At 44.8% G+C, this 26623-nt stretch overlaps 1 protein-coding gene across 1 annotated transcript; it reads right to left on the minus strand.

Moving 5' to 3' along the window:
* Positions 1 to 1581: 1581 nt before the first annotated feature.
* On the minus strand, positions 1582 to 9987 carry Ucp1 (uncoupling protein 1). The gene is made up of 6 exons (XM_052729196.1): positions 9862 to 9987; positions 8986 to 9184; positions 5411 to 5611; positions 5205 to 5306; positions 4173 to 4353; positions 1582 to 1754 (listed from the first exon to the last, which is right to left on the minus strand). Exons 1-6 carry the CDS (start codon positions 9985 to 9987, stop codon positions 1640 to 1642), a joined length of 924 nt encoding a protein of 307 aa, XP_052585156.1. The 3' UTR covers positions 1582 to 1639.
* Between the last annotated feature and the right edge of the window lie 16636 nt (positions 9988 to 26623).

The raw sequence follows: 26623 nt of genomic DNA on the forward strand, positions 1-26623 counted from the left end.
AGCCTTGGTGAATTCTAGACAACTTCCCAGCCATGAGCACACAGGCCAGAGAAGGAGCACGTCCCCTGGCAGTCTAGTGAAGGAGCTGCTGTGATGGGAACCAAGAGCTGAGGCCTTGATGAGTGCAAACATGCTCCTTCATTTGCATGTGTGTGCTGTGATTGGTGCAAACATCCCTTCCCTGGCTGTTAGGTCAGGCTGCTTGGGATAACTGAGGGAGTCAGCTGGAGAGCAACACCTGACCTGCCTCCTCTGGCATTGCGACAGTATGTTCAGTCAGAGGTTTCTCTCAAGTGGTCTTGTCTTCCTCCAATCCAGCTCAATAGCTGGCAGACCACGCTAATGGCAGGAGCCTGGCCCATAGCTGTGACACTGACCAATGTTAAGTTAACATAGAACTCTCATCTTCCTAGACCCACACAGGAGTTGCAATACCATCTGCTGTCAAGGGCTGAGGAGCTCTGCTGCCTTGGCGACTTTAGAGCTACAGCACTAGTTACCAGCCCAGGGCTGCAGAACCCCGACATCCTGGGCCTACAGAAGAATGGAAACACAAAGAAGCATCCTGTACAAGGAGCACCCATGGCTGCCTCCGCCTCTGCTATCTGCTGTTGCCATCACTGGTGGACACAGAGGGCACCAACGACCAGCATTTGAAGAATCTCTCCTGTTTACCTATGATTTCTCTGTGGGCGGAGCAAAAAGACCCCAGAACAACACAAAACAGACCGTCACAACCAACATGAGGCCCAGGAGCGAATCCGCCAGAGCAAATTCACTGGAACCCTAAAACAGCAGCAGGATGCCTGACTAGTGAGGGCTTCCTGGTCCTTCCTTTCCACTTTAATCTGGTGTCTGCTTTCTACTCTTCCGCTCAGTTTGTAAGAGTGAAATAAAAATAAACTAAAAAGCTCACTCCACTGCTGCTCACCATCTTGGCGCTGTGCGGAAGACACAATCACGATTCACCAACAGTAAAATTAGTGACCAAATGAATATCGTGTCTCCAGATATAAGCTGTTACTGATGCCACGAAGTGTGGACTCCAGATAGCTGTACGAACCAAGTTAGTTTGTGCCTTGATTCTGAAGAACCTCCCTTGCCATGGGGACAATTCTGTATTCTAACCGAGCCCAAACTCTTAAATCCAGGTATAGACTCTAAATGACAAATTTTGAATGGAATTAGCAATACTTTATTGATTATATTAACTGTGAACTGTGGTTAACAAATATAATGAAACAGCAATGTTTTCTTTGATAACTTCATCTTTTAAGTGTTTATGGATGTAAAGTTTTCCTTTCCACCAGTCTGAGATGTAATTTAAATTATTTATACCCAGCCATACAATCCCACCCCCAAAAGACCAGTTAAACACAGTACCTTATGTGGGCAATATTTGCCAGCATGTGTACTGGATGGTGTGCTTTTCCCTCCTTAAGACAGTGAGAATAAAAATTGTGTGTGTTAGTTTTCCCTTTAAAAAAAATTAGAAGGAGTTTCAAAACTTTCCGCAAGAAATGATCTTTTAAGGTAAATGAGTGGCCAGAGGTGTTGGGTTGGTTTGGTTGGTCGGTTTTATTCACAGTCTCCAGGCATAGGGACCCGCTGCTGTACTCCATCATCTTCTCCAAGTGGGTTATGTGGTGCAGTCCACCGTCTGCCTTGACTTCATCAATTCTTTCTTCAGCTGTTCAAAGCACACGAACATGATGACATTCCAGGATGCGAGTCGCAGGAAAGAGGGCACAAACCTGAGAAAGCACATGACACAGTCTGTTAGTTGTTGGAAAGTCATAAAGCCTGGGTGCCATGAGTCATCCAATGCAAGGGATAAGGTAAAATAAGGTAACAGTACTCAGCACTCATCTTCCCTCCATTGACAACCAGGTTGCCTCTAGGCATCTTCTATGTCTACCCTTCACAGCAAGATCACACTTGGACCAGTCCTACCTGTCCCCCGCTCCCACAGAGCTGGAGCAAATCTCCTGAGAAGGCAGTGTCCAGCAACACTTCCCTCCCTTTGTGGGAAGAGGACATTTTTGTTTCACTTTACTTCCTAGACAGGAAGTAGGAAAGCAGTAAGGGAAGAAGCAGAGGGAAGAGACAAAGCAGCCAGCTAGCATGCTGACCACATCCAGGTGGGGAGTCTCGAGTGGTCCAGGTGGGGAGCCCCGAGTGGTCCAGGTGGGGAGCCTCGCGCTGTCTCCCCCTCCACAGCTCTTGAGAGATTCTTAGAGCCTGAATGTGACTCGGTCAGTTCCAGGCTTGGGGAATTTTACTAAACTACACAGAACGGTTTTTATATCAATGAATTACTCCAGAAGACAAATGTGTTGACAACTAAATCTGCTTTGGTTAGATACTTGAAAAACAAATTTGTGCGCCAGTGTTTTTCCTGCATGTGTGTCTGTGTATCATGTGCGTGCCTGGTGCTCGGGGAGACCAGAGGGGCATCTGATTCTCTGGAACTGGAGTTGTACATGGTTGTAAGTCACCATATGAGTGCTGGGAATCCAACCCAGGTCTTCTGGAAGAACAGCCTGTGGACTTAATTACTGAGCTCTCTCTGCCCCTGAATAGACTTTTTAAAAATTAATTATTTATTTTTAAAAGAAGCCTTTCCTGCAATTTCCTCCCAATGAGCTTTGTTTTTATTATTTGTTTTGTTTTAGTTTTGAGAGTGGGTCTTGCTGTATAGCCCAGGGTAGCCTGTGCAGCCCAGGCTAGCTTCAGACTTCTAACGACCATCATTCCCTCTCCTGCCTCCCCAGTGCCGGACCGCATGTGTGTGCCAACACACTCAGCCTCTGCAGTGAGTGTTTCCTCTTCCAGGGCTCTTAATAGAGTTCACTTCACTCCCAGATGCATGGGTTTTCTTCTTGTGAAAAGATATAAGTAACATAAAATTTGACGTTTCAACCATTTTTCAATGTATACCTCTGTGCCATTAAGTAGATGTACAATGTGTAGTAAACACCAGTGTCAGACTCCACAGCCTTTCGTTTTCTCGGACTCTTCATTCCGTAAGCACTAGCTCCCCACCTCCCCTGTCAAAGGCTCACCTTGGGGTTCCTCAGCAGGGCCATCTACCCCCACCCTTTTTCAAGACAAGGGAACCTCTTGTTTCTGCCTCCCTAGCATGGGATTCCCAGCATGTAGCACCATGCTCTGCTTTTTGACACAGGTTCTAGAACTGAACTCCCGTCCCCATGTGCATGTGGCCAGTGCGTCACAGACCGAGCCATCTCCTCAGCCTTTGTTTTCATTTTTAGAGACAGGGTCTTGCTGTGTGGCCCTGGCCGGCCTGAAACTCACTCTGTACTCCAGGCTGGTCTTGAACTCATGGCAGTCCTCACGCCTTAGCCTCCCATGTTCTGGGATTACAAGTATGAGCCACTACACCAGGTTCAGCTTGCTTAATTTAGCACCATTTGTCAAGGCTATCTCATATTTAAAAAGTTTAAAAATTTTGGAAAACAACATTTAAAAAATAAATTTGCAAAACATTAAATTAAGTGGTTAATAATTTATAAGTGATATATCCATTTTAAGTTAATTTTATAATTTACATTATTTGTATTAATGTATCATAAAAACAGATGGACTTAGGACTTTATATAATATGTCTGACACATACATATTTTATTTTATAAATCTTAGGGCATGGCTTTACAATTCAAAAGATTACAAAATATTATTATTTTATATTATTGTAACACTTGTTGAATATATTTAAAAAACTATGCCATACTGTATTTTATTAGGAATGTGGCATATAATATAATATAATGTAATATAATATAATATAATATAATATCATTTTGTTGGAAAATGTGATCTATGTCTTAATAGTCAAGCAACATTTTCTGTGTTTTTTGCTTTAAAAGAAATTTTTAAAAGTAGGCTGGGGGCATAGCTCAATGATAGATTGCTTGCCTGGGATGTGCAAGGTTCTGGGTTTGATTCTCTTCAAGCACCGCTACAAATAATTGATTAGCTTTTATTTTCTGGCATGTCAGGATTGGTGGGTTGAAGAGATCCATGACAAAGCAAAGATATAGATGGACCAGGCCTGGTAAGCTAAATGCCAATTGCTTTGCTGAGACAGTGTTCCCATGCCTACAGGCACCTGAAACACAACTTCATAGACACAGAAGGTCATAGCCTACCCTTTGAAGAAAGCTGTTGGTCCTTCGTTGGTGAACATGGTCATTGCACAGCTGGGCACACTTGGGTACTGTCCTGGTAGAGAGTTGATGAATCTTGTTTTTACCACATCTGCCGGAGAGGCCAGGAGTGTGGTGCAAAACCCGGCGACAAGAGCTGACAGTAAGTGGCACGGAACATCGTCTGAAAGCAACCAGTGAAATGTGTCAACACCAGACTTTGAGTCGCCTGTAGTGGTAGTTACCTGTGAGATACTTGTAAATCTATTAGTAACAGGAAGTTGATATGGTATCTTATAAATAGATTAGCATATAAAAAGCAAACATACACTTGTGCTAGGAAAATGTGGCTGATGGTAAATGGCATAATGACTGCATATCCACTTTCAGGTGTGTTATTTTAGGGTGACACTGTTTTCTTTGTGCCTTGGACCTGGTGCCATGCCTGACACATAAGCATCTAATACTGTCCAGTTGAATTCAAGTCATCCAAGGAGAATGTCTTGTCTATAGAAACAGTTAGGATATGATTTAGATGAAATCAGTGATTCACTCTGAATGTAAGCTGCTCTTGTCTGCCTGCTGATTCTGCCGTCCACAGAGAAGAATCCCAGCGGAAGTTCCTTCCTAGTGTTAGTGGAGAATATCACCACAACATTCCTCTGCACTTTTACTGTTTCCAACACTATTTTTAAACTTTAGGTAGTTTTTGCTTCCTAAAAGATTACATTTGCCAGATGTGGTGGGACACACTTTTAACCCAGCACTTGAGACACAGAGGCAGGAGGATTTAAAGTTGGTGACCAGACATTGAGTCTCTCTCTGCCCCACCCCCCTCTCTCTCTGCCTCTCTGTCTATCTGTCTGTCTCTGACACACACACACACACACACACACACACACACACACACACACACACACACTTAACTCTCAAAAGAGAAGCCAACTAGAATTAAGGAATTCAATACACTGTGGCTTTTGAATCTCCAAACTGAGATTGGAAGGTGCAGACATGTTCATTGTGTACGGGAAGTACCTGCCAGTATTTGGTTGTTCACAAGGGCCCCCTTCATGAGGTCATATGTTACCAGCTCTGTGCAATTGATGATGATATTCCTGATCAGATTAGGGGTTGTCCCTGGAGAAAAACAAGACAACATTTAATAAATGAAGTTTATGATAAGGTGCTCATTAGGTATGTGTGCCTTAATTATTATGAAAGTCCACCTGATACTTAGCTACCTTTCCAGAGTGTTGAGAAGCTTTCTGTTGTAGCTATAATTCTGTAAGCATTGTAGGTCCCAGTGTAGCGAGGTTTGATCCCGTGTAGGTGGCTCTGTGCTTGGAGTCTGACTTTCACGACCTCCGTAGGTTGCCCGATGAATACTGCCACACCTCCAGTCATCAAGCCAGCTGAGATCCTGTTTCCCAAAGTGGGAGGCGCTATCCAGAAAGAATAAAATATGGATTAAGAAAAGAAAATCAAGACCCCCTCCCACCATGCATTCACATATCTTTTAAATGTTGTGGCTAGTCTTTGTGTGTGTGTGTGTGTGTGTGTGTGTGTGTGTGTGTGTGTGTGTGTGTGCATGTGAATTCCTGCCTGCCTGCACGAGTGTGTGCGGTGTGTGTGGGCCTGTCTTCACCTCCTGAGTGCTGGGGTCACAGGTGTGTGCCATCTCATCTGGATTTGGGGCAGTGGTGAGAGTTCCAGGGATTGAACTCGGGTCCTGGTGCTTACCAGACAAGCGCATTACTGCCTGGACGTCTCTGAGCTCCAGTGTGTTCACCCTGTGTCTTCCCTTCCTCCCTAGTACTCGGTCAGCTGCTGATCACGTTTGGAAGTTGGACCGCCTCACAGCAGACAGCAGGGCTAGAAAACCTCAGCAGTCTGGGTCCCCACCAAATGAAGACTTCCAGGGAAAACGATGCCTGTCTAAACCGAGGCTTGGTCCTTTCTAGAATGAAGCCTTGCTCCTTGCTGTGTTTAGCTGTCATTCAACATTTCCCAACTGGAGACACCTGAACAGAGATGCTACATTTTCCCATCAATGACAATGTTGATTATTGTACTTAGTGGTCCTAGGGAAAACCCAGGTGGTATCTGCCTTAATATAAGACATCAACTAATGTTCAAAGGAATTAAAAAATAAGACAAAGAAGCATTTGTCTTAAATTTTGGGGAAAAAAAAGTCTGTTGCTGAAGACAGACGTCATTTAATAAAACTTCAATGAATCCTGAAACCCAACATTCTCTCCTAAGGTGAAATATGCAGTCCGAGTTCAGGAACACTCACTTATTAAGTAGTCTTTCTACTTCTACCCCCAATCTGTAAGTCAGGGATAATAATAACAGCACACTCAAAGGGTGTGTGAGTTCATATTGATAACGCTCTCGGCACACAGAACATACAAAGCTGGTGGCAGCTGCCTTTTTTAGCTGTGATATGGTTGTACTTTTTCCTCATTGTTCTCAGCCAGGAGCTGAGCATGTCACAGACCATTTTTTAAATAGGTATTATTATCTGATTGCAATTGCCTTCACTGGGACTGGATTTCATCTAAGAGTGTTCCGACATGGACTTCATCTCCTCCCTAAGACAAGTCTCCCTATCTCCCAAAAGAAACTGTGTCTTCGTCCAGAAACCTGACAGTTATCTTGCATCCCTACTTTTCTATCTCCCCAAAAGAAATGGTGCCTTCATTCAGAAAACTGACAGCTATCTTGCATCCCTACTTTTCTATCTCCCACAAGAAACTGTCTTCGTTCAGAAACCGGACAGCTATCTTGCATCCTTACACCTGACAGCTATCTTGCATCCCTACTTTTCTATCTCCCACAAGAAACTGTCTTCGTTCAGAAACCGGACAGCTATCTTGCATCCCTACACCTGACAGCTATCTTGCATCCCTACACCGGACAGCTATCTTGCATCCCTACACCGGACAGCTATCTTGCATCCCTACACCTGACAGCTATCTTGCATCCCTACACCTGACAGCTATCTTGCATCCCTATACCTGACAGCTATCTTGCATCCCTATACCTGACAGCTATCTTGCATCCCTACACCTGACAGCTATCTATGTTGCATCCCTACACCTGACAGCTATCTTGCATCCCTACACCTGACAGACAGCTATCTTGCATCCCTACACCTGACAGCTATCTTGCATCCCTACACCGGACAGCTATCTTGCATCCCTACACCGGACAGCTATCTTGCATCCCTACACCTGACAGACAGCTATCTTGCATCCCTACACCTGACAGCTATCTTGCATCCCTACCCTGGACAGCTATCTTGCATCCCTACTTTTCTATTGAGCCTTGCTTCTAGTTTTTCACCGAATGCAATGGATTGTATTTTTAAAGCATTCTGATCGGTACCCTGATTTTTCCCTGTATGCCGTAGGGCATACCACAGTCATTTCTGACTTTCTGGCTTAGAATTTTTATATACATATTCTCTACTGCTGCCAAAGTAATCTTCTGAAGTATAAATGTGCTTATGACACTTGTTTAACTTGTTTTTTGTGGTGATGGAAATTGAACCCAAGGTCAAGTGTTCTACCACTGAACTCTATCCCTAGATCTTTATTTCTTATTTTTTGAGACAGAATCTTTCTAGATAGCTCAGGCTGGCCTTGAACTCTTGATTGTCATGTCTCTGCCTCCCAAGTTCTGAGATTCCAGATGTGTGCCACCACACCTGATGTCCTTCTTAGCATTTTTTTCAATGACTTCCCATCACTGTATGGGTAGAATACAAACCGTAGAGTGAACGACAAGGCCCTTTGTGACCGGTTCCTGCTTCTCTAGCCTCACCTGCCCCTTCTCACCAGTATGCCTTCCCTCCTCCCCTCCTCCCCTCCTCCCCTGCATGTCCACTCAACTCCTTCCTGAGATCCTGTGCAGTTTTCACTTGGCTGGAAAGGACTTTTCTCATGACTTTCCAGCCGGCCCCTGAAGTCTCCTACTTCTCTCTCAGAACTCAATTCAGACACTGGCTCTTCCAGAGTCTTTATGATCATGCCTCTTCACTGTGCCCACTCTGCATACGCCACACAACATACGCCATGGTTGGGTAGTCAGCTGAACTGGGGGTTCCTGTCTAGAATAGCAACTATCACTGGCCAATTTCCCACCCACGACAGTTCAACAAAGCTTACTAGACCAATTGAAGAAGCATAATGCAGGACACTCCCAGAACATAACTGGTTAGTTTAGGACCTGACATACCCAGTGATTGATTACAACATTTGCAGAAAACCAGCCAAATGGGCCACTCTGAGTGTGTCTCCTTTTCTATCTCTACCATTATGACAATGCAATGTTGATCTAGAAACATCCAGACCTGAACGTTGGAAGTTCTGTGTGGGTGAGTTTTACTTAGACACTAGTGCAGACTCAGGGAGCATGGTGACCTCTCTTCGACTTCCCACAAGCTCTCTAGGCTTCTGGGACTGCTGTTTGGGGGAGTCTGCACTGAACATTGTTTCATAGCCTACCTACGTAGAAGAGACACAAAGCTCCCCTCACTGGCCGGTTGATTTTTACAAGTGTAAACCTGCATGTGAAGAATTGATTTGCATATCTCTTTTTCTTTCTAGGGGCAAAGAGACAGTGCAAATACTGACTTTTTTGCCAATTTACTATGAATTCCACCACACATTGTGTTATTTTGGGTGAGTTGGGGCTGCTGGGATGGAACCCAGAGCCTAGCCAATGCTGGACAAATATACTATCTCTTGTTTTTCAATTTTTGAATAGAGCACAGTCTGGGCATTGCCCCCCAACCCCCAGCCATCCTTACTTTCTCTCCCTGAAGAGAAGTACTCTTGGACAGTATCGTAGAGGCCAATCCTGAGTGAGGCAAAGCTGATTTGTCTCTGAATGCCAGCAGGCAGACCGCTGTACAGTTTTGGCAACCCTTCTGTTTTTGCCAGGGTGGTGATGGTTCCCAGGACACCTTTATACCTAATGGTGCTGGAGTTATGGCCTTCACCTTGGATCTGGAAATGAGAAAGGTGGAGGTCAGAGGGAAGTGGCCGTCCATTAAGGAAGGGGTCATGCCTGGTGAGGACTAAAGACTGGTACATGAAGACTATGGAGATGCCCTAGGCAAGGCTTGTCCATTAGGCACGTTTTATAAATTGCCTTTCTCAGCAACCTTTCCTGCATACAACTCCATATTTGTGTCTCTCTACACTGCCCTCCCTATCATCTATCTATCTATCTATCTATCTATCTATCTATCTATCTATCCATCCATCCATCCGTCCATCATCCATCTACCTCTCTATCATGGTATTGGCTACAGTGCAGGCTCTGAACACCTGAACAAGGTATCCAGGAACTCTCCAAAGTCCTTAAGTGCAGGATGGGACAGTGCCCTGAAAAATCAAAGAAAGGTATAAGTGCCAAGCTTGTAAACTCTGAGGGTACACTTTAAGGACCCTACCTGCTTGGGACACCTTAGCCGTGTGAAGGGTTTGGCAGAGGTCACTGTCACCCCATCACCTGCAGCTCTTCAGCTTCCAGGAAAGGGGTCCCATTTCCTCTCCTACAGCACCCAGTCCCAAGGTAGAGCCACACTGAGAAGGAGTGGTTAAACCACAGCGGACATCACAGTGATGCCCACAGTAGTCCCTCTGCCTGGAGAACCCGCGCCAACTTCCCTGGACTCTACCTGAAGCCGGACTTTGGCTGTGTCCAGCGGGAAGGTGATGATATCTGCCAGACAGGCGGCCACGCCAGCTGAGAAGATCTTGACCCCCATGGTAGGAGGCACTTCGGAAGTTGTCGGGCTCACCATCTTGCCTAGGAGGACGGAGAGGTGCGAGTGCAAGACCAAAAGTACTCAGCCTTGAAGGTGACAGTGGCACTGCTGCCTGGTGCGGGCACCGAACCTGGCACTTCTGACGTCTGGAGCGGCCACCCGGGGCCCGGGTGGTGCCACTGCAGAGCCTGCGCTCCTGTGGAGCTCAAAGGTGAGCCAGGAGGACCCGCTAAGCCCAGGTTCCCGGGCACCTCTGCCTCCCGGCCTAGGGGCGGTGATCTATATAGCCGGATCGCTGGAGGAGGGGCTAGGGCAAGTGGCTGAGCCCAGCCAGGTCTCCCTAGATCAGCTAGGGAAGCGACAGGGGCGTGCCCTGGGGGTGCGGAAGCCTCCAAGTCGCACGTCACTCCCGAAGCCCTGGCCAGCACCTCTGCTTTGGCACCAATTCCTGGCGATACCCTGAGGACACACAGAGGAGCCTCATCCCTCGTCCCGCACGCATCGCAGTACCTCTGCCAGTCTTCAGCTGTGTAGCTTCGACCAGGGCTGGCTTCCTTGATCAAGCGCGATCTGATCGATATCCTGCCCCTGCAAAGTCCCGAGGCTAAAGCTTAGAGCGCACGTCCCAGCCCTGGGCCGTCCCAGGCACCTGGCTTCCCTTTCTTCTCCTTCAGTTCTGAGTCTCCTTTCTCCACATTGCTTTCCAAATGCCAACTTCAGACTGGTGTGTGTGTGTGGCGGGGGAGATCCAAGCAAAATCTAATAAGACTCTAAACGTTTACAAGAACGTGTTTTTGTGTGATCGCTTTTAGCAGGCAGACATCAAAAGAGCTCCCAGCCATGCTAGGAAGCCTATAGCGGATCTCAGCGGTCTGGGAAATGACAGCCCCTGCTCCGTTGGATAGCGGGAGTACTGGGAGGGACCGAGCCTTCTGGCCTGACTGCAGATGCAACTCCGCCATCTGACCAGCTTCGTGCCCCTGAGGAAGTCCTCCAGCTTTGTGTCAAATATAGTCCCAGATGTGAGATCCTGCCACCTCTAGTAACAGTTCAGACTCTGTAATGTGGGCTCGTGGCCGTGAAAGGAGTTTCCTTACTTCTGTCTATGAGCAAAGATTTGATTTGAGCATGCACTTATTTGAAAAACTTCTAAAACACTGTTTAAGGAAACGTGAGAAAGAGGGAAGGCTGGAGCTTCCAGGACCACACAGAGACACCAAAGAGCCACGGGGTGCTATCTGCATTCTCCCACAGCATCCATGCTACGCAGCATGTTCCCAGAGAGTGAATAGACTCAGACTCATCTCCAGCAGTGGGGCGTGTAAGACAGAATGCCCCTGGACATCACACTTAAAGGAAAAGTGTGTATGAACAAAGGAGCTGTCACAACATCACAGACTTCTGGGGCTTGCCCCAGAAAAGCCATGATGAGCTACAGAGGCAAGTCAGGGGTGTGTGTGAAGACGAAAATACCAGGGGGAAGCAGAATGCCGGGTGTCCATATAAAAAATCAAATGTCCCGTGATGTCATGCTCAAGAGGCCCCACGTGGGGACTTCCATTGTCTCTCATCAAGGCCCCAACCACTCAAGTGCAGCCACCTCCGACTTTCAGATATTTAGTTCAATACATCAAGTCATCTCTGCAGATGTAAGAATAACCACCCAACTTGTCCTGAGTTACTGACTCCAACATGTGGGATGTGGCTGGGTACGCCACACACTTGCAACCCTAGTCCTTTGGAAGTGGAGGCAGGAGGATGGCTAGGTATGGTGCCACGCACCTGCAATCCTAGTCCTTTGGAAATGGAGGCAGGAGGATTTTGAGTTTAAACACAGCTTGGGCTACACAGAGAAACTCTGTCTCAGACAAAACAAAACAATCCAAAAGTGAGATAGTACAAAGTGATCACGGAGGTGGCACTGGACAACTAGTGCACTAGCTGCCTTTGTTTGACACATTGGGAATAGCACTCCTTGCTGTCACTCCCCTCCTTAAACCCCATCTTCACGAGGTCCACTAGGTGCAGCGGGTGTATGTTGAGTTTCTGCACTGAGCTAAAAAAGCAGTTCACAAAACTTCGTATGTAAGAAGCGGGATGCATAAGTGCTGATTTTGTTTCCATACTGCCCATATGTGGTGTGTTATCCATACTGCCCATATGTGGTGTGTTAGCCATACTGCCCATATGTGATATGTTATCCATACTGCCCATATGTGATATGTTATCCATACTGCCTATATGTGCATGTGTTATCCATACTGCCCATATGTGGTGTGTTATCCATACTGCCCATATGTGATGTGTTATCCATACTGCCCATATGTGCATGTGTTATCCATACTGCCCATATGTGGTGTGTTATCCATACTGCCCATATGTGCATGTGTTATCCATACTGCCCATATGTGCATGTGTTATCCATACTGCCCATATGTGCATGTGTTATCCATACTGCCCATATGTGGTGTGTTATCCATACTGCCCATATGTGATGTGTTATCCATACTGCCCATATGTGGTGTGTTTTCCATACTGCCCATATGTGGTGTGTTATCCATAATGCCCATATGTGGTGTGTTATCCATACTGCCCATATGTGGTGTGTTATCCATACTGCCCATATGTGGTGTGTTATCCATACTGCCCATATGTGGTGTGTTATCCATACTGCCCATATGTGCATGTGTTATCCATACTGCCCATATGTGCATGTGTTATCCATACTGCCCATATGTGGTGTGTTATCCATACTGCCCATATGTGCATGTGTTATCCATACTGCCCATATGTGCATGTGTTATCCATACTGCCCATATGTGGTGTGTTATCCATACTGCCCATATGTGCATGTGTTATCCATACTGCCCATATGTGCATGTGTTATCCATACTGCCCATATGTGGTGTGTTATCCATACTGCCCATATGTGCATGTGTTATCCATACTGCCCATATGTGCATGTGTTATCCATACTGCCCATATGTGGTGTGTTATCCATACTGCCCATATGTGCATGTGTTATCCATACTGCCCATATGTGGTGTGTTATCCATACTGCCCATATGTGTATGTGTTATCCATACTGCCCATATCTGCATGTGTTATCCATATTGTCCATATGTGCATGTGTTAAATGTGGAATTTGATGAAATAGAGAATGGAGTGGAAGAATGCAGGAGAGGAAGAAGACACACAGGTCTGTTAGAAGTTTGAAAAGCCAGAAGAGTTCAGGACAAGCAGGGAGTGAGGACCAGGGAAGCAGTCCAGTTCCCCATGGCTGCAAGAAAGAAAGAAAGCATCGTCTCCCTGAATGTTCACACCGAGTGGGAAGTAGTCAGGTGAGCAACTGTCAACTCAGGGCGATGGTAGCTGAGTACCTGTGATGTGCTAGGGACAGTGCTGGCCTTGAAGGGCAAAGGGCAAGCAAAATGAAACGCTCACACGAGGAGCCTGTGATGTCAGTTGAAGATGGGGAGTGGTTCTAGATTCTGAGGAGAGAGCTGACTTACTGCCCCAGAGCCTCTGGGAAGGGGGACAAAGTTTGCCTCATACTGGAGAGAGCAGTAGGGGAGAGGCTGGTATCCCCAGAGAGTCAGATTTCTGTTCTTCTGGCAGGAGTGCAGAGGTGAAGACTAGTTCAGTGTGATCAAGGGTGACTGACCCTCTGTGACGTCGCAAAGGAGCGGCAGCAAGGTTCCCTTACCAAGTGACCATGTTCTCTTAAAATGCAGAAAACCATTTACAAAGGCACCTGCTCACAGTATGATTACTCCAGAACCACTGAACAAATGTGTTCATTCAAAACACAGAAGCATCACAACGCTTTGCACTTGAACAAGGTTCTCTACCCTCCCATAGGAACTTCTTATCTGTCTCCAGTAGGAAATGTCAGGCATATCAATACAGATAGATGCTCACATGACAATTTTTAAAAGAAGTAATACTGACACTAACCGTGCAAGAAGCTACATTTAATTCCACCAATAGGGAAATGTGCAACTTCCCTTAAGAATACCTTTCTCTACCAACTTTGAGATTAACAGAGCATGCATTTTTAATTTAGCGTTAGAGATATAATTAAATAAATTATTCATGTACTTGAAACTTGGATTGTTAAAATATCAGTATTCTGTTAGTGGTGGCATTATAAGTTGACATAATTCTTTTGAGAGTGGTTTGGCAGTGTGCCTTGAGCTATGAAGATGTTTATGTCTTGGGAAGCAGTGATGTAACTTGTGGATTTATACCCTAAAGTAACTATCCAGACAGGAGAGAGTCGTCGCAGCTTAACAATTAAAAGAGAAACTAATGTGAGTGCCACCCTCATTTTGGGGTCCAGACATACATCTCTGGGATTGGCTGAAGTGGTGTACATTTCCTAGTGAGAGATAGTATCATTAGAAATTGATGCTGAAGTGGGGAAGAAGATTCTCCCAGGGATAGGGAGAGAGCTGTGGGCGAACTGGGTTGGATTGCTTGATTCAGCCCATCCTAAAAAGAGAGATTAGCCAGGCGGTGGTGGCGCACGCCTTTAATCCCAGCACTCGGGAGGCAGAGGCAGGTGGATTTCTGTGAGTTCGAGGCCAGCCTGGTCTACAAAGCAAGTTCCAGGAAAGGCACAAAACTACACAGAGAAACCCTGTCTCGAAAAAACAAAACAAAACAAAACAAAAAACAAAAAGAGAGATTGATTTCAGGCAGTCTGCTGTAACATGCACTCAGTGTCGGACTGATGGTCACAACTTTGGCACATGCAGATTTGAACCTGCATTGGCTATCTATGTGAACTTGGACAATCTATTTAGTCTATTTTTTTTCTTTCTAGACAGGGTTTCTATGTGTAGCCCTGGCTGCCCTGGAACTTGCTCTGTAGACCAGGCTGGCCTTGAACTCACAGAGATCCACCTGCCTCTGCCTCCCGAGTGCTGGGATTAAAGACGGCGCCACCACTGCCTGCTTCTCTCTAATCTTTTTAAGCTTCTGTGTTCTTGTCAGTGAAGTGGTTCGGTAATCATGACTGCAGGGATATTAGGAGGATTCGGATAAAGAACACTAGCAACGCTTGTTAGCACAGTACACAAGGCTGGGTGTACCTGGAAAGGGGGTAACAAATGGTTATTACGATCACATTTTCAACTAGTAAGTTTGATGATCACTTAGTAGGTTGTAGGGCACATAAGCACTGAACTGAAGGTTTCATCTGACACACTTCCGCCTCACACTCTGGTGGCCTTCAAGGCCGAGACTCTGCCCACCTTCAGATTTAGTTCTTAGGCAAGAGAAGCAAGGCCAGATCCCTGATATCCTTATTGAGAACAACCAGGAGCAAGACGGAGGTGATGTGGGGACATTCCAGCTAAGAGTCAGCCTTGAGGCTTCTGGCGCTCAGTGGCTCCTGTTCAGATGAGGACATGGTTGTCAGGTCAGAGGTCACAGGTCTGTCCCAAGGCTCCCCTTCCACCATCCCTCCCTGTAGCTCTCAGACAGCTGGAAATTGCAGAATGGTGCGTCTTGCCTGGTGGGAAGGACTTGGTGAAAGGTGAAGGGTTGTAGCCTGAGTGTCAGCGTGACAGGCAGTGGAGGAAGGAGCAAAGAGGAATGAAGGTGACCCTGGGAATGTTCTTTGGGGCGTCTGTGTTTGTTGGCCTGTTTGGCAGTCTGGGATGAGCCAGGAGGCCTTTGCAGCCTGGAACCTGTCTGTGAACAAATACTGTGGGACCTTGTGGGATCGGTTAATGATACAGAGAGACTGTGACTCCCCCCACGTTACTGATTATGGAGGCAGAGTGCTTCCTAGCAGCTAGCCTCCGGTGAGGACTCCTCCCTAATAGATCAGGATCACCTAGGCTGAGCTCAGCAGTCTGCAGCGGAGGGCCCTACAACCAGCACACACTACCTTACCTGCAAGGTCAGAGTCAGAAAGAATGCAAGCTGTGCACCAGCATTCATGTCTCTCGGCTTTCCGACTGTTGATGCAGTGGGAGCCGGTGCCTCATGCTCCACCATGCTTACACACCACAACGGATGCTATCCCTCACGCTCCACCATGCTTACACACCACAACAGATGCTATCCCTCACGCTCCACCATGCTTACACACCACAACGGATGCTATCCTTCACGCTCCACCATGCTTACACACCATAATGGACACTATCCCTTCAAATCACAAACACAAACAAACTTTCCTATCTTAAGTCACCTTTTCAGGTACTTTGTCACAGAAATATAAAAAGGTAAAAAGCAAAACAAAACAAAACAAAACCTTCCTGCCCACTTTCTCCCCTTTTAAAAAAACTATTTGCTTGCCTGATAGAATTGGGCAAGTCTTCTTCTACTCTCTTCTTTAATCAACGGGAACAATAAACGCCTGTCTTGTAGGGCTGTTAGAAGAATTGGGAAGAATATATCACACACAACGCTCTGGACATCCAGCATCCTCAGAGCGAATGGAAGCTATTAGTTTTGCTATAGGTCATGTGAGGACTGTGTGAAGCAACTTATCTCACTAGAACTGTGGGTAGAAAACAAGGGTTAAGAGGTCGGAGAAACCAAGACAGAAAAGAACACACAGTGGCCGGAGAAGAACAATAGTAGGTCTTTGGAGGACCAACGTCTGGGAAGACTCAAGTGCTAAGGGGACTCAGGGGACACTGGCCCCTCGACTCTGCCTGTGCTTCTTCCTACACTTCTAGGCGGTGGTCTGGCTATTTCCTAGTCCACTTGATCTCACCAGGTCAGGGCTCTTGCACTGGGACTGCCTGACCTTCACGAGTGCTGACTTTCCAAGCCTGTCCTTCTCTTCCAGCAGCTTCTGAGTCTGCAGGGAGGGTGGGACAAGGGGAGGCCGTGATGGCCAGGCTCCAAGTGGTGTGGTAACTGTGGCTAAGTTTACAAATCCTTTTGGGATTTCTTCTCTAACTTGCTAAATAAGCAACTACCAATGTTGACCTTGAAGAAAGGGTCAAAAATCTTTGTTTCCATACAGATTGACCTGCACCATTTATTGGGAACATCTTTCCCCAGTGTTCTTCATCATGACCTCCATTGTAGTCCAGTGTTTATGTTTGGTTCTGTTTGGGAGCCCTCTGCTTCTACTCTAGCAAGCTGATGCTTTACCCAAGCCTCCACATATCTGAACCGTTGTAGCTGATATTCAGTAGTGCTATTGACTCTGTCCCTTAAGACTCCTTGGCTTTTGAAGGCCCTTGGACTTTCTCAGTCATTTTAGAACTAGTTACATTCCCACTAAAACCAAGCAAAATAAAACTGTAATTGAAGTTAGGTTAATTTAATCAGAATGTCATCTAATTAAATCAAATTGGAAAGAAAATAAACATACCTCTAATAGTGAATCTTACAGTTTATGAATTTAATATGTCCCTCATTTTCTTAAGTTTTCCTTACTTGTCATTAATAATATTTTAAAATTATCAGTGTAGAAATTTGAGCTCATATTTTGCTGGGCTTATTCTGAGGTACTTGTCATTAATAATATTTTAAAATTATCAATGTAGACATTTGAGCTTATATTTTGCTGGGCTTATTCTGAGGTTAATGATGTTTTTGATAGTATAAAAACTAGTATGATAATTTTGTATATGTGTGTATGTAGGTGCACATGTGTGTGAAGGGAGTGAGTGCATGCTCAAATGTGTGTGCAAGTATACAGAGGGCAAAGGACAAGGATGGGTGTCATTTTCCTGACTCTATTCACCTGCTTTTTGGAGAAAGCATCTCTCACTGTTCTGGAACTTGAGTAGCTAGCTAGTTGGCATTATTATATAATTGTTCTCAAGAATCAATATTTATGTAGGTTGGCGGACCTTCCTGCACTTTTAGAAAAATTTGAGGGTGGTGTGTGTGTGTGTGTGTGTGTGTGTGTGTGTGTGTGTGTGTAGATGTGTGAATTTGTGCATGTGCACAGGGCTAGAGGAGCACATCAGGTGTCCTGTTGTGTAGATCTCCACCCTACTCCCCTGAGGCAGGCTCTCTGGCTGAATCTAGACTAGCCTGGCAGCTGTGAGACTCAGTGATCTTCCTGTCTCTGCCTTGTACTCATCGGTGGCACTGGGGCTACAGGAGTGTGTGGTCAAGCCTGGCCTTTTTTTTCCGGTCCCTATGCTTGCACAGCAAGTGCTCTTTCTCACTGAGGATCCCTCCAAGTCTTTCCTGCATTTTTATGTCTCTCTTTAGGTTGGGCAGTGGTGGCACACGCATTTAATCCCAGCACTCAGGAGGCAGAGATCTCTAAATTTGAGACCAGTCTGGTTTATAGAGCAAGTTCCAGGATGGCCAGGCTACACAGAGAAACCCTCAAACAAACAAACAAACAAATAAACAAACAAACAACAAAATTGACCAAACAAAAAAGAATTCCCTTTAGTATTTCTAAATTATTATGCACATCCATTATTACAGAGCTGCAATAATTAAACTCCCCCTTCCATTTTAACCTGAATCATTTGGGCTTGGAGCTCTGATGGGTCCTGGAGTTCATAAGCACATCAAAGCATTTGGAGAGGCAGGCACTTTCCATGCATATTCCTGGGGGGCTTTTGTTTGCATCCAGGGACAGTCCTAATCAGAATCTCTTACCAAAACAAATGGCTGCACTTTGCAGACATGAGCTTATATTTGGTGCCATTTAAGCAAATTGGACTACTTTTCCTGCCAAGTAAGAAGAAAAAGGATTTTTTCCCCTGTAAATAGTGAAAAGTGACAGAGAAGTTGGTATTTCCACTCTCAAGTGAATCCCAATGCTTTTGGGGGAAGTGGCAGCCTGTAATACAGACAGGATTCCCTTTCCCACTCACTATCTCAAGTGCTGGGAAAGCACTCAGGACACACAGCTCCTGAGAGGAAGGACTGCCTTGGGTCCCTGTCAGGGCTGTGTGGAAAAGTGCTGTGAAATCCTGTGCACTGAACAGAGTTCAAAGGACAAATAAACTCCCAGATTCAGTTTTATTGTATAAAACTGAGTGAGCTTAAATATTTAGAGTCTCAAGTTACCTGAAAATAAAGTTACTGAGTTCGGATTGAATAATCCCTGATACGTTTTGAAATATAAAGATATTACTCTGTGAATACATACGGTTTGGGGGCCACCACGATTGTGTGACAACTATTCAGAGCTCAGCCTCCTGATAATAGGATCTTGCACTCTAACTATTTGGGTCAAAGTAGGGTGGTCTAGAACTGGGGAACCTGAGTTTCCTGTCAGCACTTCTGGCGAGGATCGCCAGTAGAAAGCCATCATTAGGACTGGTAAGTATTGGGTCCCTGGTTATTGGGTGTCCTCCACCACCGATGCAATAGGCCAATCAAGCCAAATTAATAAGTCCAAGTTTAATAAACAGAGCAAAGCAACTCCTGGATGACTCTAGGGAAGGTAGGAGAGGTCTGGCGATCAGGTCCCAAATACCCTGTAGGCGTGGTCTTGAGCAGCCCTGGGGGAGGGGCTGACCCTTGGCGGGCTTTCTGAGGGGCGGGGTCTGGAGAGCGCAGCTCCAGGGAGCTGGAGATCCCCAACAAGGATGAGGGCAGGAAAAGGCTGAGACAGGAGATACATACATGACCAAGAAGTGTGCAGGTAAAACTTGACTGTGGCCTCGACAGGATTAAAAATTACCATGGAAACCCAGCTCTGTGAGTCATGAGGCTACTTCTACAAAGGTTTCGCTGTCCAGTGAAGTGCCCCCCCCCCCCATAAGGGCGGCGCCAATCCATGGGATGGGAGCTGGGGCTGAGAATAACAGACAAAGTGAGCTGAGGTCTGTGTTCACCTCTCTCTGTGACCAGCTTCCTCACACTGCTGCGCCCTGTCTTCTCTGCCACGATGGACTGTACCCTTGAACTGTGAACCAAAAGAATGCCTTCCTTCCTTCAGTGGCCCTTGTTGGGTGTTTTACCATAGCAAAAAGAAAAGAAGTGTGTACACCAGGCTTCACAGACGGGAGGCGAAGCTGGTCTTCCAGAAAACACAGACAGGTCCAGTACAGGACTGCAGTCTTGAGTACGCTCACCTGCTCTCTTTAGGCTGTCCCCAGTCTAGAAGGGGAGATGGTTCTTCTGAGCAGGCTACAGTCCGAGCACCTCTGCCAGCTCCCGTACTCTGCGCGAGTCACGGGCCTGGCTGACCCATCATAGCACCTTCATGAATCCGAGACTCTCTGAGGCCTTTTGGGTGGAATACGGAAGCCTGGACTTTGGAGATGGAGTCCTGTGTCTGGGGTTCTTGACTTTAGCTGAATAGTGATGCCATTCCAGGTACGACCCCTAGGGTTAGAACCACTGATCACACATGTCATGATCCAAAGCCTTGGCTCATTTAGAGCTGGACACCCCTCTTCCCAACTAGATCCTGATGTGTTGTGCTGGGTGAAGGGTTGCCGTAGGAAGTGACTTTATACTAAGAAGTTGGTCATTTTCCTTGCTTTCTTTCGTTTTTTGGTGCTTTTGAAACAGGACCGAATGTATTCCAAACTGGCCTTGAACTTGCTAGGTAGCTAAGGATGACCTTGATTCTAGGCTTGCGCCATGAGGCCCAGCTTTAGTAATTGCTGTCTCTAATGACAGATTAACTCAAGCAGACCTAACATAAATGTTTTTGGGAGTGAGAACAGTACATGGGGAGGCCTGAGCCCTCCTCTTTTATCTGAACTCGGCCATCATTCTGTATCCATGGACACTGATTGGCCATGAGACATCAGTTTAAACACTGTGGCTCCGTGAGCGATGCTGCATCAGTGACCCCTGTGAACTCTTCTGTCACAGTGAGTATGTCACTATTCATGGCTCTGCTCTCAGGAGGATGAGAGGAAGACTGGATATCCCCAAAGGGACTCAGAGCTGTGTGGGAGGGAGTGGCCCTGGGTACCAGAGTGCAGTCTGAATAGAAGCTCTCACCATTCTCTTGATCGCCCCTTTCTCCTTCCTTGGGAGTGCGAACTTGCACAGGGGCATTCAGAGGGCACATGACGCAGGCCCAGTGAAGCAGGGCACCCCTGGGCTGCACATGACAACAGCTCTGAGTCAAACTAGCCCTCTGGCTGCTGGAGTTTGGGGTTGTTATGTAAACGAACATTTGGAGAAATAGGCAGAATGAAAAACAGGTGCTGGAGCAGAGCCTGCCCGTGACTTGATTTCACTGAAGGGTTCTCTGAACTTCCTCCTGGCCTGCAGGACCCCAGCGCTCGCTCACACCTTGGACTTGCTTTCCCACACACAGCCATCCCAATGGCAGCTGCCACCAGTGAAGAAGGAAGGCAGGAAGACAGAAAGGAGTCGATCAGGCCAGGGCAGAATGTCTGTGGAAGAGGGTGTTTCGCCCACCAGAGGAGTTTCAAAAAGCTGCACCCTAATGACTTCCTTGGTGCATCTCCCTTTTCCTTTCCTCCCAGCTTTCAAGGCCATAGAATCTCTTCCTGATTCTGAGTGTATGATTTCTCTGCAGACGGGGAAGGAGGACCGCTGGGCACATGGCTGTGTAAGCAAGTTTCCTACTGCACCCTGGCTTGGCTGATGCTGCCTCTTGCCCCCTCAGTGCCTTGGGATGTCACCATTCAAGGTGTCATTCGGGAAGCTGGGGAGATAGCCCAGTTGGTAAAATGCTGGCTGTGCAAACACAAGGTCCTGGTGTCTATCCCCAGCAGCCATATGATAGAGGGCATGGTGATGGCATGTACTTGTAATCCCAGTGAGGGAGAGGCAGAGACAGGGTGACTCTTAGGCTTCATTGGCTGGGCAGCCCAGCTACTCAGTGAGCTCCAGGCCAATGAAAGACCCTGTCTCAAAACAAACAAACAAACAAACAAACAAACAAACAAACAAGGCTGATGGCTTCTAGGGACTAACACCTAAGGTTGACCTATGGCCTGCAGTATGCATGTGCACACAAATGCACATACATCCACGTATGTATACACACACACACACACACACACACACACACACACACACACACACACACAGTGGGAGGGCACTGGCAGCCTTCCCTCCCAGAGATTCTGACGTTTAGCATCACTATTCTGCTCTAGCTCATCCTTGTTTCCTCTCATCTACATTCTCTCTATATTTTGGGACCACATTTTGTCTGCTGGTGGCATTGTCTATGTATGGGTTCATCAATGGCCTTTAACAATAGAGAAAATCCAGGCTTTAGAAGAGCTGGTAGAAGAGCAGTTAAATGCTCAGCATATTGAATCAACCAGCCCTTGGAATTCTCCTGTATGTATCTGGTAAATGGAGAATGGTAACAGACCTTAGAGCAATTAACAAAGTAATTCAGCCAATGGGCTCTCTACAATCTGGAATTCCTTTGCCTACTCTGTTACCAAAAGGATGGCATCTTATAGTTATTGTTTTAAAAGACTGTTTCTTTTCAATACCCTTATAAGAAAAAGACAAAGAAAAAATTGCTTTCACGGTGCCTACTTATAATAATTCTCAACCAGTTAAGAGATATCAATGGAGGGTCCTGCCACAGGGAATATTGAATAGCTCAACTCTGTGCCAATATTTTGTACAACCACCATTGGAAATGATACATAAAAAATTCCTAAATCTATAATTTATCATTATATGGATGATATTTTCCTAGCTGACTCAAATGCAGATACTTTAGAAAGAATGTTTGAAGAAGTAAAGAAAATTTTGCCTTGCTGGGGATTACAAATTGCTCCTGAAAAGATACAAAGAGGAGATTCTATTAATTATTTAGGATATAAAATAGGTCTACAAAAAAATTAGACTCCCAAAAATGCAAATTAGTAGAGATTGACTACAGGCTCTTAACGACTTTCAAAGATTATTTGGAAACATTTCTCATCTATGAACTATTGTTGGGGTAAAAAATGATGAACAATATTTTTTTCAAAACCTTAGAAGGTGACAAGGACTTAAATAGTCCAAGAGAATTATCACCTGAAGCTGAGAAAGAATTGGCCTTGGTAGAAAAGAAAGTACATGAAGGACACGTGAATCGTATTGATCCAAAGCTTGATTGCGTTTTGGTTATTTTACCCTCTAGGCATTCTCCTACAGGAATATTAATGCAGAGGGAAGATATTACATTGGAATGGATATTTTTACCAAATAAACTGAATAAAAAATTAAAAACTTATGTGGAAAAAATCTCTGACTTGATTTGGAAAGGAAAATTGAGACTTTGTCAATTAGCAGGAATAGACCCAGCAGAAATTGTCGTACCTTTAACTAAGAAGGACATTGAAAAATTATGGACAGAAAGTGAACCTTGGCAAAGAGCTTCCAGTAGTTTTTTGGCAGAAATTAACAGCAATTATCCCAAAAGTGATAGAATTGATCTCATAAAGAGAGCTGATTGGATTTTGCCTCGAATTGTATGGGAAAAACCCATATCTGGAGTTCATACATTTTATACAGAAGCAAACAAACAAAGAAAGGCAGGTTATAAATCAGAAAATTTAAGTAAAGTGGTTCAAAATCCTTATAATTCAGTTCAAAAATCAGAATTGTATGCTATTCTGTTGGTATTAATGGATTTTTTCAGAACCTCTCAACATAGTTACTGACTCTCAGTATGCTGAAAGAGTGGTATTACATATTGAGACTGCAGAATTTATCCCTGATGCTTCAGAATTAACTTCACTATTTATTCAGTTATAAGATACAATCAGGAAAAGGAGTCATCCTTTATATATAACTCACATCTGATCCCATACTGGTCTGCCAGGCCCTCTAGCACAAGGTAATGTTAAGATTGATAAATTATTGATAGGAAATGTGCTGGTGGCCTCAGAATTTCATAAAAAACATCATGTCAATAATAAAGGTTTAAAAAAGGATTTTTCCATAACCTGGCAACAAGCCAAGGAAATTGTAAGGAAATGTCCTACTTGTTCCTTTTATAATCAGACGCCATTACCAGCAGGATGTAACCCAAAGGGTACTCAGAGGAATGAAATCTGGCAGATGGACGTGTTTCACTTCGCAGAATTTGGAAAATTAAAATACGTACACCATACCATTGATACTTATTCAGGATTTCAATGGGCAACTTCTTTGAGTTCTGAAAAAGCTGATTCTGTAATCACTCATTTGCTAGAAGTTATGGCCATTGCTGTGGGATGGTCTGTATGTCAAATGTGTTGCTGATTGGTCAATGAATAAATCACTGATTGGTCAGTGGCCAGGCAGGAAGTATAGGCGGGACTAACAGAGAGGAGAATGGAGAGAACAGGAAGCTGGGTGAGGGAGACACTGCGAGCCGCCATCAGGACAAGGAAGATGTAAAGTACCGGTAAGCCACAAGCCACGTGGCAAGGTATAGATTAATAGAAATGGATTAATTTAAGCTGTAAGAACAGTTAGCAAGAAGCCTGCCACGGCCATACAGTTTGTAACCAATATAAGTGTCTGTGTTTACTTGGTCGGGTCTGAGTGACTGTGGGACTGGCAGGTGAGAGAGTTTGTCCTGACTGTGGGCCAGGCAGGAAAACTCTAGCTACAGGCCATCATGGGTATACCTGCACAAATTAAAACTGACAATGCTCCAGCATATGTCTCTGTTAAAATGAAACAGTTTTTTGCTTATTACAATATAAAGCATATTACAGGTATACCACATAATCCTACAGGCCAAGCAGTTATAGAAAGATCAAGTAGAACTCTAAAGGATATGCTAAATAAACAGAAAGGGGTAACAAAACCCCCCAGAAATAGACTGCATAATGCTCTATTAACTTTGAATTTTCTCAATGCTAATGAAAAAGGAACAACAGCTGCAGAGAGACATTGGATAATAGAAAAAACTACAGAATTAAATCAGCCTATATACATTATGAATGTGTTGACCTCAGAATGGAAACCAGGATATGTGTTACGTTGGGGACGAGGTTTTGCTTTTGTTTCTACAGGACAAGATAAGCTGTGGATGCCATCAAAATTGATAAAGGTTCGATTTGAACAAGAGAGACCTCTTAATTAGAAGAGGTGATAGTTCATCAACCAGCATGACCATTCAATTTAAACTAACTTATACCATTAACACATGCCTTTTAATTTAATAAGATATAACTTGCCAAAAGGGAACCTGCTGTGGGATGGTCTGTATGTCAAGTGTGCTGCTGATTGGTCAATAAATAAATCACTGATTGGTCAGTGGCCAGGAAGGAAATATAGGTGGGACAAGGAGGAGAATAAAGCTGGGAAGTGGAAGGCTGAGTCAGAGAGACACTGCCAGCCGCCATGATGAGAAACAGCATGTGAAGATGCTGGTAAGCCACGAGCCATGTGGCAAGGTATAGATTAAGGGAAATGGATTAATTTAAGCTGTAAGAACAGTTAGCAAGAAGCCTGCCACGGCCATACAGTTTGTAAACAATGTAAGTCTCTGTGTTTACTTGGTTGGGTCTGAAAGGCTGTGGGACTGGCGGGTGACAGAGATTTGTCCTGACTGTGGGCCAGGCAGGAAAACTCTAGCTACAGGAACCTCCCCAGAATTAGTCTTGGGGAAAGGTTTTTGTTTTTGTCTTTTAGGAGAAAGAAGGCTAAGGAATCTGAAGAACACTGGACAACTGAAGAAAAAGGACAAATCATCTGTCCCAAGAAAAAGAGTAAAATGGCCTATTGGTATATCATCTATAAAATTTTATAAGTCTTCCTAAATGTTTGTTTCTTCTCTTCTCTAAAGACATTTAACACTATTGATCTTCTTGTAGTCCCAGTTCAATTAAAATTTGAAGCTGACTTTGGAGTTGGAGAACAGCTCTTTCCTTCTTTAAACTCAAGCATGTTGTTAAAAAGAAAATGCAAACTCCCTGTATCATGCCAGAAGAAAGAGTCATCTTCTGATATGGGACAGGAGAAAAACCAAATTAATTAAGGGACTATTCTATTACTACTAATCTCAATTCTTTGATTCTATTCTGATTCTTTAAACTTTTCTTAAAGTATGAATTTTATATCAAAAATTACAAGGTTAATGTATATATATATATATATATTTTAAACTTTGTTAAGATAATAATGGTCATATAGAATACTAACTAATTCTAGAAAAAAAAAGGCTTCAATTAGCTGCCTATACATGTCGTTGTGTTCGAGTCTCTTATTAGTTTTCTGCAGGAAATCATGGCCAGGCCTAACATCAACTGAAGTCTCCAGGAAGAAGATGGGGTCCCACAACAACAATAATTCCACGTGGACAATAATAATATCACTAAGCTGACAAACATCATCTACAGATCAGCTTTGGACTACAAAGTGCTCAGAGCAATTTTGAGATGGTTAGCTGAGATGATCCAGTTTCAAAGACTACTTGAATAAGGACTTGAGATAAACCCTGAACTTTGGCATTATGCACAGACTGGACAACAAAGGATATAGCTACCTTTCCTAGAATTTGACTATTAACCCAAAATTTTTCTTTTCAGAATAAAGATACCTTTGCCCATACCCAGCAGGAAGCAATTTTAAGAATATGACACCACCATTCCCGAAGAGGTGGTGTGGGCGGGTGGTTTTTTGGTCTTTTTAATGGGTTTTGGGTCTGGGATAATTTTCATTGTTTAGGAGGGTTGGTTGCAAGTTGTTGTTAAGGGTTAGGAAAAGGGCTAAGCAAAGGAGATTAGATTTAAGGTTCTTGTTTTAAAAAAAAGATAGAAATGATAGAATAGAAGGTAGATTA

This window comes from Peromyscus californicus, unplaced genomic scaffold (assembly GCF_007827085.1).
Source record: "Peromyscus californicus insignis strain IS unplaced genomic scaffold, ASM782708v3 Scaffold_8__1_contigs__length_139910024, whole genome shotgun sequence".
Taxonomy (NCBI): domain Eukaryota; kingdom Metazoa; phylum Chordata; class Mammalia; order Rodentia; family Cricetidae; genus Peromyscus; species Peromyscus californicus.

Bases quoted from the DNA above. Each gene is read 5' to 3' on its own strand.
- Ucp1 (XM_052729196.1), bottom strand. From the start codon at position 9,987: ATGGTGAGCCCGACAACTTCCGAAGTGCCTCCTACCATGGGGGTCAAG. The intron at 9,185-9,861 runs GTAGAGTCCAGG...TCTCATTTCCAG, and splicing joins CAGCCAAAGTCCGGCTTCAG to ATCCAAGGTGAAGGCCATAA. The intron at 5,307-5,410 runs GTAGCTAAGTAT...GTTTTTCTCCAG, and splicing joins CTTCTCAACACTCTGGAAAG to GGACAACCCCTAATCTGATC.